Source organism: Myxocyprinus asiaticus, chromosome 28 (assembly GCF_019703515.2).
Source record: "Myxocyprinus asiaticus isolate MX2 ecotype Aquarium Trade chromosome 28, UBuf_Myxa_2, whole genome shotgun sequence".
NCBI classification, from domain to species: Eukaryota; Metazoa; Chordata; class Actinopteri; order Cypriniformes; family Catostomidae; genus Myxocyprinus; species Myxocyprinus asiaticus.
Genome location: NC_059371.1, coordinates 34708227 through 34722334, shown reverse-complemented (window position 1 = coordinate 34722334; position 14108 = coordinate 34708227). Strand labels below are relative to the sequence as shown.

General features: G+C 38.4%; 1 protein-coding gene across 3 annotated transcripts in view; it reads right to left on the bottom strand.

Annotated features, from left to right (window-relative positions):
- Positions 1-8668: 8668 nt before the first annotated feature.
- LOC127418743 (pleckstrin homology domain-containing family G member 5-like) overlaps positions 8669-14108 on the bottom strand; it is a 64139-nt gene continuing 58699 nt past the window's right edge. For 2 of the 3 annotated variants that reach the window (XM_051659510.1, XM_051659512.1), the window contains exons 19-20: positions 11494-12468; positions 8669-10095 (exon numbers count right to left, since the gene is read on the bottom strand). In XM_051659510.1, the coding sequence (XP_051515470.1) occupies positions 10086-10095; positions 11494-12468 (985 nt within the window). In that variant the 3' untranslated portion in view covers positions 8669-10085. Of the gene's footprint in view, positions 10096-11489; positions 12469-14108 lie in introns of those variants that run through there. The other variant, XM_051659511.1, reaches the window with a different exon arrangement.

Sequence of the window (14108 nt, the reverse complement as noted above, 5' to 3'; positions counted from 1 at the left end):
ATCCCATTTGCATCATAACTCTACCTCCCTGCTCACTGGCAGTGGTGGGGGATTTCCAAAAAAATTTCCATTTAATTAAGTAATATGCTTGTCATTTCATTTTCATTTGCATTAAACCCCTCAAAAATACAATACTGGAATGACAATAAGCTCCTTAAGGCTGATACAACAACAGTAATCTCTGCAAAGTTGTTTTTATTAACTGCGCCGTATGGTCACTTTCATTTTTCGAAACACCTAAGTAATGATTATGATTATGAGACATATGTTATGTCTAATGGGACAAAATCAGAAAAGAAAAACAGCTTAAATATTAAACCAAGCACAAGTAATTCAAAAAAACAAAATCCCATAGAAACTCAGGTTATGCTCTAGCCAGGTTTCTTCTAATATATGACTAATGATAACCTTTTATATTTACTATTATTATTTATTATTATTATTATTATCAGGGCTCAACATAAATCCACCCATCTTATCATTTTTGCTTGTTGAGCACGTTACTGCGGAGATGTAGCGTGTGTGGAGGCCCAATCACAACCCACCACGCGCCCCACCGAGAGCAAGAACCACATTATACCGACCACGAGGAGGTTACCTCATGTGACTCTACCCTCCCTAGCAACCGGCCAATTTGGTTGCTTAGGAGACCTGGCTGGAGTCACTCAGCACGCCCTGGATTCGAACACGTGACTCCAGGGGTGGTAGTCAGTGTCAATACTCACTGAACTACGCAGGCCCCTTGTATGGCTCTTCTTCAGCATTCAGCGCTAGAATGAGACGGGCTGAGTTCGGAATGGCATACTACCATACTACTCATACTATTTCTGCCATAGACACATATGGCAAAAGTAGTAAGAGTAGTATGGGTAGTGTGCCATTCCAAACTCAGCAACGGTCTAGCAAGTGTGCATGGCTATGTCATAAAGGTTTCCGCATCCGTGGTCACAGAGCAAAAACTCTTAAGAGAGAACAAGCAGCATCGAAGATGACAGATGTGGAAATTGTGCTGATCCTCTACAAGTTCTTAGATATGGAGGAAGAAACCAGAATAGTGCACAGTCATGCAATAGCACGCAAAAGGACTCGTTTTCCGCAATTTTTGTATTTTATTGGGACATGTGCAAGGGATTGTCGGTGATTAAAGGCCGCGAAGAATGCCCTTGATGCATCCTACAAAATATGGCGAACGAAGGCTGCAATCGAGGCTGCCTTCCAAGGGTCCTCAAAACTGAGACGGCCTTCGACAGTGCTTGATGACGTGGCAGCCGAGATATCCAGCCTAACTAGGCTGCAGCCTTCCAATTTAGAAGCACTGGAAGTTTGTCCTGCAATCGTTCACTTACGCATTCTAAAACCCGGCAGTGTGGAAATGGTTCATTGTGTTACAGACATGAATGAAACCTCAAATCATGCGGCTTGTTGAAAAGAGGTGTGCCATTACTTTTCTGAAGGCTATGGTATACTTTGTTTTTCTGTGTACTGTCCGTCTCGAGCGTGGCCGGCACACTAGCCTTTCACAGCATACTATTTTGAAAGCGAGCCTGAACAGATCCATTTGACGCATACTCACTATGACTGCTTCGTGATACTCTTTTAGCATAGTAAACACCCATGTGCATGCGCGACAATGCACAAAGATGCGCACGCAGACAGCACACATACTGTGTTGATGACAAATTTGCGTCACAAGGAAAAAGAAGCATACTTTTGCATAAAAGTGACCAGGCTTCTGATGGCAGGCAACAAAACATAAGGGAAAAATTCCATGAAATTCCATCTGAAGGTGGGCCAGATCTAGGGACCTGAATATCATTGAGACTTGTGGCTCTTTTAACTTGGGCCAGTAAAAAAAACATGCAGAACCAGGTTTATAATCGTTAACAAAAATGCAATTTTAGTTAACTAATATAAAATGTGAATATTAATTGAAAAGAAATACAAATTAAATAAACTAAAGATCTTGCTGTGAAAACTAACTAAAACAAAATACAAAACACACAAATGTATTGTTTCCATGTCATTTTTCCATCCAAAATTAGGTGAATATTAAGGAGCAATATGGACTCTTCTGCAGTTTTGAACTGATCCAGTACCACATTAGGTGGAGATGTTCCATGTTTCTTTTCCTTCCATTTTATTATTTTTTTATTTTTTTGTCCCAGTGTGTTCCAATTTGCCATGTTATTTAATGTTATTTTCAGGGATGCAAACTCATGAGAGGTGAAAACGTTGAGAAAGTCAGCAGGTGTTCCAGATGTATATTTTCAGTTGATTTGTTTGTTGTATTTAAAGCCTTTTTGTTTAAGTTTGTTTAAGTGTTAAGCTTAAAGGAATAGTTCACCCAAAAATGAAAATTCTTTAATCATTTACTCACCCTCATGCCATCCCAGATGTGATTGACTTTCCTTCTTCTGCAAAACACAAATGAAGATTTTTAGAAGAATTCTCAGCTCTTTTGGTCCATACAATGCAAGTGAATGGGTGCCAAATTTTTGAAGCTCCAGAAATCACATAAGTCAGCATTAATGTAATCCATAAGAGTTTAGTGGTTAAATCCATGCCTTCAGAAGCAATATGATAGGTGTGGGTAAGAAACAGATCAATATTTAAGTCCTTTTTTACTATAAATTCTCCACCCTGCTCAGTCAGTCTCCACTAAAACTTACACTTTCACATTCTTCTTCTTGTGTTTTTGGTGATTCACATTCTTCGTGCATATTGCTGAAATATTCTTCGAAAAATCATAATTTGTGTTCTGTAGAAGAAAGAAAGTCATACACATCTGGGATGGCATGAGGGTGAGTAAATGATGAGAGAAGTTTCATTTTGGGGTGAACTATCCCTTTAAAGTGACTTTTTAAAGTGAATTTAATAAGGAAAATGTAGAAAATGTTTCCAAACAATTTGGGTAAAAAAGGTGACTTTAGCTGGAAGGTGAATTGCTTACATCCCTGTATTTTAGTTCTTTAGTCGACAGTAATTGGAAATACATTTATCTCAGTGAGTATAATATCAGTTGCATTGCTTATGTATGCAATAAATAATATATTAATTAAATCTGTACATTTGTTTGTATAATTATTACACTATATTCCGCTGAAAAAAAATAACTATTTCTGTAAGTTTAAAAGTACGACCAGAACTTAGGTGTACCAAGAATCTAATTTTTATTCTATATTTAACTCAGTCAGCTAAAGTACTTCTTACAGAAGTCCATCCCTAAACCTAAAAATTACTAAAAAAAATAAAAATAAAATTTAAAAAAAAAAATGCTAAAACTGAAATACAACAGTGAAAATAATATCAAAATACAAACTAATCCGAAAAAAGAAATACTATGAAAACACAGCGTGAACACACCATAAATGCTCTAGTAATCACCCTGAATACCCTAGCAATGGCATAGCAATACAATAAATTAAAACTACTCTGAACACCTTTGCAATCATATTGCAATACCCTGGCAACCACCCACACAGTAGCATCATGGCTCCAAGTTTTGCACAGACAAATGAAAATATCTAGTTTACTTTTACATGTCTGCATAAAACATCTCACAGGCTTATGGTCTCATGGATGGAGAGATATCTAATCAGACTTTCCATGCACTCTCCCTGGATCTGTGTGTAAGATTGTTAACCTTATAATATTCCAGTGTACCTAATGATGCCAGATGTTGCTTGGCAGCTTTTGTGACAACACAAAGGTCAGTCGGAGTCTAATGGTGCTGTGTGACATGTACTGGGCTGTACTCATGGTGAGCCTCTCCATATGTCTGCTGCATGTCGTGGGGCCTTTTCGCAATAGAAAACCTAGTAAGCATGCTTCGGCTGTCTGTTTCCATTATTTCTCCCTTGTACAAACACTGCCTAAATCCAATCACCTAGGCCTCTAAAGAGGATGATGTTGATTAAAGAGAACTCGGAGAATCCCGTTTACACTAACACACTAGCATACAGTGCCACTGCCCACCTACCCCCACCATCATGGCCAGAGAAACACAGCCTAGGGCTTACAGACTGGATTGTTTAGACAGACAATAGTGTCTACCTGATTTTAATCCCAGAGCTGCATAGAGTACTAGGATTGGCAGCATTTAATAAAGGAAAGTGCTCTCATAATCTGGATTTGCCAAAATGCTCTTTTGTGTTAATAGACTATTTTAACAGGATGCTTTATGACATCTGTCACAAGGAGAAGCATTAACTCTTGCTAGACTCATTGCATCTAGTCTTTATTATACTTTAACTATATTTTAAAATATTATTGATATACTGTGTGTCTATATATATATATATATATATATATATATATATATACTGTATATAAACATCACAAATGTCACAGATATTCTTAAAACTTTCTAAACTGATTTATAAAACATATAATTTTTTTAATTTTTTTTTTATAAATATCACAGTAAGGTTGTAAATGCTAACATTAGTTTATGCAATAGTTATCATTAACTAACAATGACTTATAGCAAATGAATTTGTTTGAGGAATGTTGTAAATGTTGTAAAAATGTGTTTATTGTTAGTTCAACATACCTAATGTATCACCTAATGTTAATGTATACAACCATTTCAAGAGTTACCAACAATCTATATATTTTCAAACTGATGTCTACATGCAGTACATAAATGATCAATAAGGCATTTAACACTCAAGAAACTGTTTTAGCTGATTTTTAATATATATGAATTGTGTGAAGCTTAATATATATATATATATATACACACACACACACACTGACAGCCAAAAGTTTGGAATAATATACAGATTTTGCTCTTATGGAAAGAAATTTGGTACTTTTATTCACCAAAGTGGCATTCAACTGATCACAATGTATAGTCAGGACATTAATAACGTGAAAAATTACTATAACAATTTGAACTTAAACTACTTCAAAGAGTTCTCATCAAAAAATCCTCCACGTGCAGCAATGACAGCTTTGCAGATCCTTGGCAATCTAGCTGTCAGTTTGTCCAGACACTCGGGTGACATTTCACCCCACGCTTCCTGTAGCACTTGCCATAGATGTGGCTGTCTTGTCAGGCACTTCTCACGCACCTTACAGTCTAGCTGATCCCACAAAAGCTCAATGGGGTTAAGATCCATAACACTCTTTTCCAGTTATCTGTTGTTCAATGTCTGTGTTTCTTTGCCCACTCTAACCTTTTCTCTGTGTTTTCTGTTTTAAAAGTGGCTTTTTCTTTGCAATTCTTCCCATAAGGCCTGCACCCCTGAGTCTTCTCTTTACTGTTGTACATGAAACTGGTGTTGAGCGGGTAGAATTCAATGAAGCTGTCAGCTGAGGACATGTGAGGCGTCTATTTCTCAAACTAGAGACTCTGATGTACTTATACTCTTGTTTAGTTGTACATCTGGCCTTCCACATCTCTTTCTGTCCTTGTTAGAGCCAGTTGTCCTTTGTATGAAATCTTCAGTTTTTTGGCAATTTCAAGCATTTTATAGCCTTCATCCCTCAAAACAATTTTTTGCCATTTTTGACCTAATATTGACCTTAAGACATGCCAGTGGTAACTCAAAAACAAACACATTAACAATGTTAAGCTTCATTTAGTGAACCAAATAGCTTTCAACTGTTTCTGATATAATGGCAAGTGATTTTCTAGTACCAAACTGATGTTTGTTAATGTTTTAATATTTTTATTATTGTAAGATATTATGAAGTGTAACCAAGAATATCTAGCTTTTTTCTGTAACTGGGGGTCCCCAGGTTAGATAAGAGTGGGGAATTCCAGGGTTTTTTGAAGGTTGAAATTACCTGTTTTAGAGGCATATTTTATCAATACATCAGTGTTTACTTTCCAATGATGGCAGTTTTGCCTTGATTTGTACAATCATTTCAGTTGATAAATAAGTTTAGGTTAACAATTGCAGGTTATATCACCTAACCTGACAATCTAAGCATAAATTATATTCCAGCAACAAGCATGGGGATATTTGCACATACACACACACCCGAACTAGGCAGAACAAACTAGGCAGCTAATCGACTCAGGCTGTGTAATTACATTTGGGTTGAATCAGAAAGCTGCATTTTTATAATTAAAGTCCAGTGTATCAGCACTGAAGCATAATAAAATAGTTCTAAAATGGAGGATTACATTGATAAGCCCCAGAAGGCCAGATGTGGGAATTGGGGAGCGGGAGGGGTAGATCCGGCAGATCTAGGATCGGATTAATGGCGAAAATCCCACAGGCCGGAACGTTGCCTTTTCCATGAGGATTAGGGTCTTGTGTGGAGTCAACATGCTGTAATCCACCGATTAGCTGATATAATCACCTGTAAATACACCTTGGCCCACACACATCCCGCACTGCCAACCAATGCCATCCACGAAGGGCAAACGAGTTTCTGCCAACCCAGTTTCAAGCTGAAGATGTCAAATTTAGAAGAATCTAATAGACTAGGACCTAGATGAAATGAGAAGATGGAGATTCCTTAATAAGATAGGATAGGACATCAAAGAACTGAGACAAAAATTATATGAAACATTACAATTCATTTCAATGACGATAAAGGGACAGTTCACCCGAAAATAAATTCTGCCATCATTTACTCACCCTCATGCTGTTCCACACCCATTTACTTTCTTTCTTTCTTCAGTGGAACACCAAAGTCAGCTTCAGTCCCCTCCACTTTCAGTGTAAAGAAAAAGCCTAACATGTCATTTTGTGTTCTATGAAAACAAAAAGAAAGTCATACGGGTTTGGAACAACATGATGGTGAGTACATAATTGTAATTTTTGGATGAACTACCCGTTTAAACAGTTTGATAGTAAATGTAAGTGTATTTTACAACATGTAAACACATAGCCAAGCATTTAATCTCTTGTTTATATTTCTATTCAACAAATTCAGAGTGGTAGTATATCTGCTGAATGCAATGCATCATGAATCAAAGTCATTCCTATGTTTATTTACACATGGTGTCTAAAGACGTATGGTCTACATATAGATCAAAATACAGTTAAAATCAGTGTTAACTTAAAACCACTTTAGAGGTTGCAGGAATGGATTAAAACCAGGGGCAGTCTTTGTTTAATTTATCCTGCACAAAAAAAAAAATGTCAAGTAGTTATCTAATTTATGACTGTCTAGCAGATGGAAATACCCAATCTGTCTACAGTGCAGGTCATTCATCTCTGAAGTCTGACTCCCTCTGGTGGTCAAGTTTACATTGCCTTTTCTGAATTCATGTTTATTTATTTTCTGTCTGGAGGGGGAAACTATTCCATTTAAGGTGCACTAATGGGCTTTTCACTCGTGAAATTGATAAACCAGGGTAATTTTAATCCTGTACACACCACCTCTAATTTGAACTCCCTCACAGTAATACTGGGTTGTTCCATGTGTATCTTTGTTTATACCGTACCTTAAGTCTGCAATTAATTCTCGAGATTTCACCCAAAATTGAAAATTCTCTCATCATTTACTCACCCTCACGCCATCCCAGATGTGTATGACTTTCTTTCTTCTAATGTACACAAACGAAGATTTTTAGAAGAATATGTCAGCTCTGTAGGTCCATATAATAGACCTTATTCACGCTAGTACCTTCTTTGATTTTTAATGGGAATGACAACGAGGCTGTCTCTTCAATGGCACGAGCGGTATAAAGCTCCTTGATCACACAACTCATATTGTCTGGAGTTCTTTGTATACTGAATGTTCTTGGGCAGATATTTTATCAATGTTTTGTCCACGGAACGATCCAAAAACACTTTAAACTGCAGTACAGCCCATTGAAGAGACTGTGTCTGTCCCTCAAAGCCTCTTTGCCACTCCCATTCAAAATCAAAGATGGCGCTAGCGTGAATAAGGTGTATAAAGCACATAAAGGACAGCACAAAAGTAATCCAAGGACTCCAGTGGTTAAATCCAGATCTTCAGAAGCGATATGATAGGTGTGGGTGAGAACAGATCAATATTTAAGTCCTTTTTTATTATCAATCTTCACTTCCACTTTCACATTCTTCTTTTGTTTCTGCAGATTCATTTTTTTTTTCTTATTTTTTTAGTATATCGCCACCTACTGGGCCGGGAGAAGAATATATGTAGTAAAAAAAGGACTTTAATGTTGATCTGCTTCTCACCCACACCTATAATATTGCTTCTGAATATATGGATTTAACCACTGAAGTCGTGTGGGTTACTTTTGTGCTTTCTTGAGCTTCAAAATATTGGTCACCATTCAGTTGCATTGTATGGACCTACAGAGCTGATACAATCTTCTAGAAATCTCCATTTGTGTTCAGCAGAAGAAAGAAAGTCATACACACCTGGGATGGCATGAGGGTGAGTAAATAAAGAGAGAATTTTCATTTTTAAGTGAACAATTTCTTTGAGTATTTTGAAAGGAATAGAGCATTACTTTATTCTGAAAATAACCTTGATGAAGTAGCAGCAAAAATAATATAATTACAAATATTGACTCTTTTTGTCTTTAATACAAACTTATTTTAAATTCAAGTAGAAAAATACTCTGTGCACCTTTAACTTTATATATTGAAGTGATATGAATCACTGCATACACACTAAAAAGAAATGAAGGGTCCCTTATAAATCACAACTCACACAAAACTCCACAATTACTGAAAGATGTCTTTTATTTTGAAAGACATTTAAAGGACACTCCCTCAAATGGGAAACAATGTTATTTTGGTTCTTAGCAGATTTCAAAATAAATTTTGACAAAACAAATCAAGACGACAAAGCAAAAAAAAAAGTACAATTCTGTGAAGTGAAATGATACAATTATAGAGCACATTTTATATATAAAACAACACAAGCTCAATAAATATAACGAACACAAAAACACATGGGGGGGTTAGTAAAGCACCAGGCAGTTTCAGTTTTGGATAACAACAGTATGGATGAGATCATACGCTTACAGAAAACAAAAAAATCATTAATACATTTGTTATGTTTTGAAAACCATCATGAACTTTCACTTAAACCAAACATCATCTCCCTTAGAATATTCAGTGTCTTGTAGAAGCTTTTATAAGTGCTGATATGTGGTAAGGCGACTCTCCCTGAATCCTAAATGTATCAAGCCATAATACTGAAATGAAATCAGCATCATGAATACCACAGCAAATATTTTTCTCTGTCAAAAATCTGTGCATTTTTCCCCAAGCAACAGTATGCTTTTAACGCCTATTTGCTTTCCTAAACTGAGCTCAGACTTTCCAACTAGTTTCTTCTGACACTACAGTTATTTGAACAAGACCAATGCATCTGGATATACAGTAGGTGGTTAAATTAATCTATATCCTAAATAGTGTTTCAAACCAAAATGTTTTATTGTGTAAGCAGTTGCATGACAAAAATATCAATGTAACACTGGTCCAAAAGCATATATGTAACCTGCTTTAGCCACTACTCAAGTTAAATGTAAAGTCAGTGATTATTTTGGTTCAGAACAAAGTTTGGGTCAATATCTGGCATTCGTTCAGTCATGCATGTATGGACATGTGGATACACACATCTGAAAAACAGAGATACATTCACTCTTTCTCTTTTATAAACACACACACACACAGACACACACACACACACACACACACACACACACACACACTCACATACAGTAGTGCAGTTAACATAATAACCACTTACATCCTCTTTGTTGAATCCTTTTTAAGCAGAAATACAAAACAAACAGAGAACTGAAGGAATCCAATGTGGCATTTCACTCTCATGTTCAGCGAATTTCTACTTCCGCATGACCCTTCCCAACCTCAAATGTCCCACAGTACGTCTCCTTTCCGTAACGCCACAGTTCGACTGAAAGCTTTATCCTCTTTTGAAGTTAGTTGTGTTTTACAAAGTGCAATGAGTTAATGAGCCTGCGTTATCCTGTAGATAAATGACAGTAAAGCTACACAGCAGGTTTTTGAGGGGAAGCTCCATAGTGAGGAATCCATCCGAGTGGAAGAGGGAATGGAGAGGGCAGCCAGAGAAGCTCATTGGTTAGAGTGCATTTGTGTCCCGCAAAATTAAGTCCCGCCAGGGCGATCTGGAACTGGGTTTGTGCCCGAAAGATGCTACACTTCTCTGCGGAGAAAAAGACAACAAAAGTGAGACACTAATTTACACAATAAAGTAAATTCTTTCATCAATGTTTCACCCTTGTGTAATTTCAAACCTGACTTTTTTTCTTCTGTAGAGCGTAAGTGGAGATATTTAGCAGAATGTTCACATTGCTCTTTTCAGTGCAATGAAAGTGAATGGGGATTGATGCTGTCAAGCTCCAAAAAGGCACCATTAAAATATTATATTAGTAGACACTATTCCCCCTTTGGGCTGCATTTCATGTCTTCTGAATCCATATGATAGCTTTGTATGAGGAATAGACCAAAATATAAGTTGTTATTTGCTGAAAATCTTCCCCTCTAGTGTTTGGGTATATTCAAATAGTGTAAATCCAGGTTTGTTACCCAGTTTGATGTCAACGATGGCAAACACAATTGGTTATCATGTGTTTTATCACAGATCGCAATATAGCAAGTTTGAATATCTGGAAGTGCGAATGAGATTTTAGAGCTGCGGCGGAGGGGTAGATTTTAGGCAAATGATGACGTAAATTTCACTCTGTTCCTCAGACAAAGCAACTGTGACTTCAGAAAACTTGGAACATAGCGCATGAGTCGTATGGACTAGTATTAGGACAAAACATACTTTACGCAATTAAGCGTACGCAGATGCGAGAGCTTGGCCAACGCCTTTCCAATGCGTGGTCCATTTGAACATACATAACATGAGTTCTTGCGTTACTGTGGTGGTTGTCTCGCGTAGCCAGATAATTGACTTAAACAGCAAAGATCTGGGGTCTATCGCAGCTAACATTGGCAAAGCCATCTAACTGATATGTAAAGTGACCAGTCACAGTTGGGTTTGTCATTACGTGGTGTTTAGGGGCGGGGTACGTATTTAGGTACGTTGCTATAAATATATTGACTTTAACTTACTTGCATCACAATATTCTCTTCAAACTGTTGCTCTGCTATGCCAGTAGTTGACTTGAAAGAGAAAACTCACTGTAGAAGTGGACAGTTCACACTAATGTCCATTATAGCGCCCCATGTGGCAATGTTGAGAATGCAACGCATACTTGCGTTGTGTTGACACATTTTGGAACGCAACAATACACAATATTGAGCCTGCGTAGCAAGAAGCGTCTGCATTCTTTTACTTATGTAGAGTATGTTTTGGCCATTATTGTGCTTTTTTTTTTTTTTTTGGTCAGTTTAGGAGCTTGACAGTCCATGGTCGCTTTATACTTTTGTCATATGGAAAAAGTGTGTAAACATTGTGCCCATAATCTCTCTTTTTTTTTTTTTTGGCTTATAGAAAAACATATACGGCTTTGGAAGGACATGAGTGTGAGTAAATGATGCAAACCCAACACAGAAATAAACAACAGTCAAACAAACAGGCACACTCAATACTTACGAAGCTGTGAGTGTCGAGTTGAGCACCAGTGTGGTGCGTATCCTGTAGAGCTGAGCCAGAGTGAGCTTTTTATGCTGCTGGGGTCTCTTACTGCCGGCCATTCCCTTCACACCACTAGGGGGCGATAGCTCCCCATCTGATGCACTGCAGGGAATCTGGTTACTACCAGCCTCTTGTGCTATTTTGGCATGCCTCAATGCGTCCAAAAGCATGCCTGATGGCATACTGCACGCAAGTCTGTGGCTTTCGGCCATTTTTTTTCCATCTGCATCCGTCAGTAAAGAATCATCCAATTCTGTAGGGCTGAGTTCCGACAAGCTCCTGCTGAGCAGCGCACCATCTAAACATTTCACTCTCTGCTCCCATAAGTTGTGACTTTCTGTGCACTCTGTGGCTGCCCTGGCAACACTGTGGTTACTGTTACTGTGGTAATCAGTAGACAGCAGATTGTCCTCTGAGCAGGACTTGACCGCGAGCCTCTCCAGGAAGGGCAGGCGACACTGGACGGGCGGGCGACGCCTGGGTTTCAGTGAGTGCGCCACTGAGTTCTGTGAACCGCATGAGCTCTTATCTTCCTCATCATCTTCCTCGTCCACATTTTCCTGCTCCTCGTCTTCTGTCGTCTCAGACTTGTCCTCCTCGGATTCGTCTCCTTCCGTTGCAACCGTTACGTTTTGCGTTTCCACCATGGACTCTGGTGAGAGGGTCCCGTAGGCGCTGTCCATAGACATCGAACAGTATTGCGGGTCCAGGTCCGAGCTCTCTTTACTGTCTGGATGGGTGTCAAAGTTTTTACCCTTATGTGGGATGGTAGAATGGGGGTATGGAGGATCAGGCTGGATGGGGAGGGAGGACAGATCAGCATCAGGGTCTGAAGGCCCACCCGGGTCAGCCTGAAGAATGGAGGGATCTAGAGATGATCCAGAATCGTCCACATCCATCACCAACAGGGTCTCTGTGGAGCCATCTGATTGGCTGAAAAAGAGAAAAAAAATGTTTTGGTTCATTTATCACAGAAAAAAACATAACCCAAGAAGTCGACTGATATACATTTTCTAAAAGTCGATAATGTTGACATTTACAGCCTGATCTCATGGAAATTACATGTGACGACATTCTTGCAATGTGATCTTTACGATCATCATCAATTCCGAGGTGAAATGTCCACTGTGTGACACTAAAAGCAGGTTAAATGTTCTCCCAAACAGACCGTTTTTAGGTAAATGCTCTATCAAGTTTTAAATGTACAAAACCTACCTACCTCCCTACCCTAAACCTTAAACCTAAACCTAACCGATAGTGTCATAAAAAGCAAATGGGACAAGAAAAACACAATTTCTAAAGCAACCAAGTCATTTTGTGGTGCTTCTATGACACTTTCCACTCACAAGTCGATTTGCGTGCTCTTCAGGACTCGTACCCCGGTCCTTTGTATTGCAAGTGCAACGCTCTATCATTTGAGCTACCACACAATTTGATCACGCTTGAACAAGCTTTTAAATGTACGTGGTTATGTAAAGCAAAACTTTAAATGTATCGGCTTACAGTAAAAGTGTTTTCATGTCATAAAGGCGCAGTCACATTTACCTTCGCATGGCGAAACTCTGCGGTGAAGAGGGCGTAGGCGGACATTGAGCTTATTGAAACAAGCAAAAAAAAATAAAATAATTGTCAACTGGCCTTTTTTTAATGCTGCAATTTACACTCTGAGCGTGAAGTAAAAAAAAAAAAAAAAGAATCATTGCCAAACTAATATCCTTGTCCATTGTGAATTTTCAGTGTAGCTGTGTACAAAGCACCGCCCACACAGAGGTCACTGCCAAACCATGCAACTTGGCAAATTCGCCTGTCAAAGTTCACCAAAACTGAACTCCACATGAAATCCGTTTGGGGGTGGTGGAGGGGGTCAATTCTTTGCCACCGGAAGTCCATCTTATGATATTTATGATTGTGCAGATTCCCACTGAGGTATTGACTGTATGTCACCTGCGGAATTTCGCCATGCCAAGATAAATGTGACCGCACCTTGAGATAGCACTATGTGAGGAACAGGGCGAAAAGTGTTCGTGAACAGATAATCAGCATTTAATTCGTGATTTGTGTGAAAGTTAATAAAATCCATTGTTGTTGTAGTACCCCTAGTGTTCATTCAACAGGAAACTGCCGCGATTTGAAGATTTTGTAAAAATGTAGGCATAGTAACCTGGTTCTGTGAGACCAGGTTGGATATTTAAAAAACTAGGCGACTGATCGCCAATGTAATGCTGGTATACAGTATATAATTTAATGATAGTAAACAAGATGTTCCCCCAAATGATTACCATATTTTCCGGAAATAAAGTCGCACCTGACTATAAGCCGCACCGGGTCAAAATCGTGTTGTTGAGAGAGAAAAAAATACATATAAATTGCACTGACAGGGGGATCATGTAGCAAGAACTAGGACCCAGGAGCAGGTGCCCAACTTCACTGGTTTTAGAGCTCCTTCACCGGTTCAGATGTCAAACGCGCTCCGTGAAGATTGCAGTACCTCAGAATCTATACATAGTATCACAGTGTTTTTGGGCTTGTTTTAAACGGGAGTAATCGTGTGTAACAGTTTCTCATATTCTTTT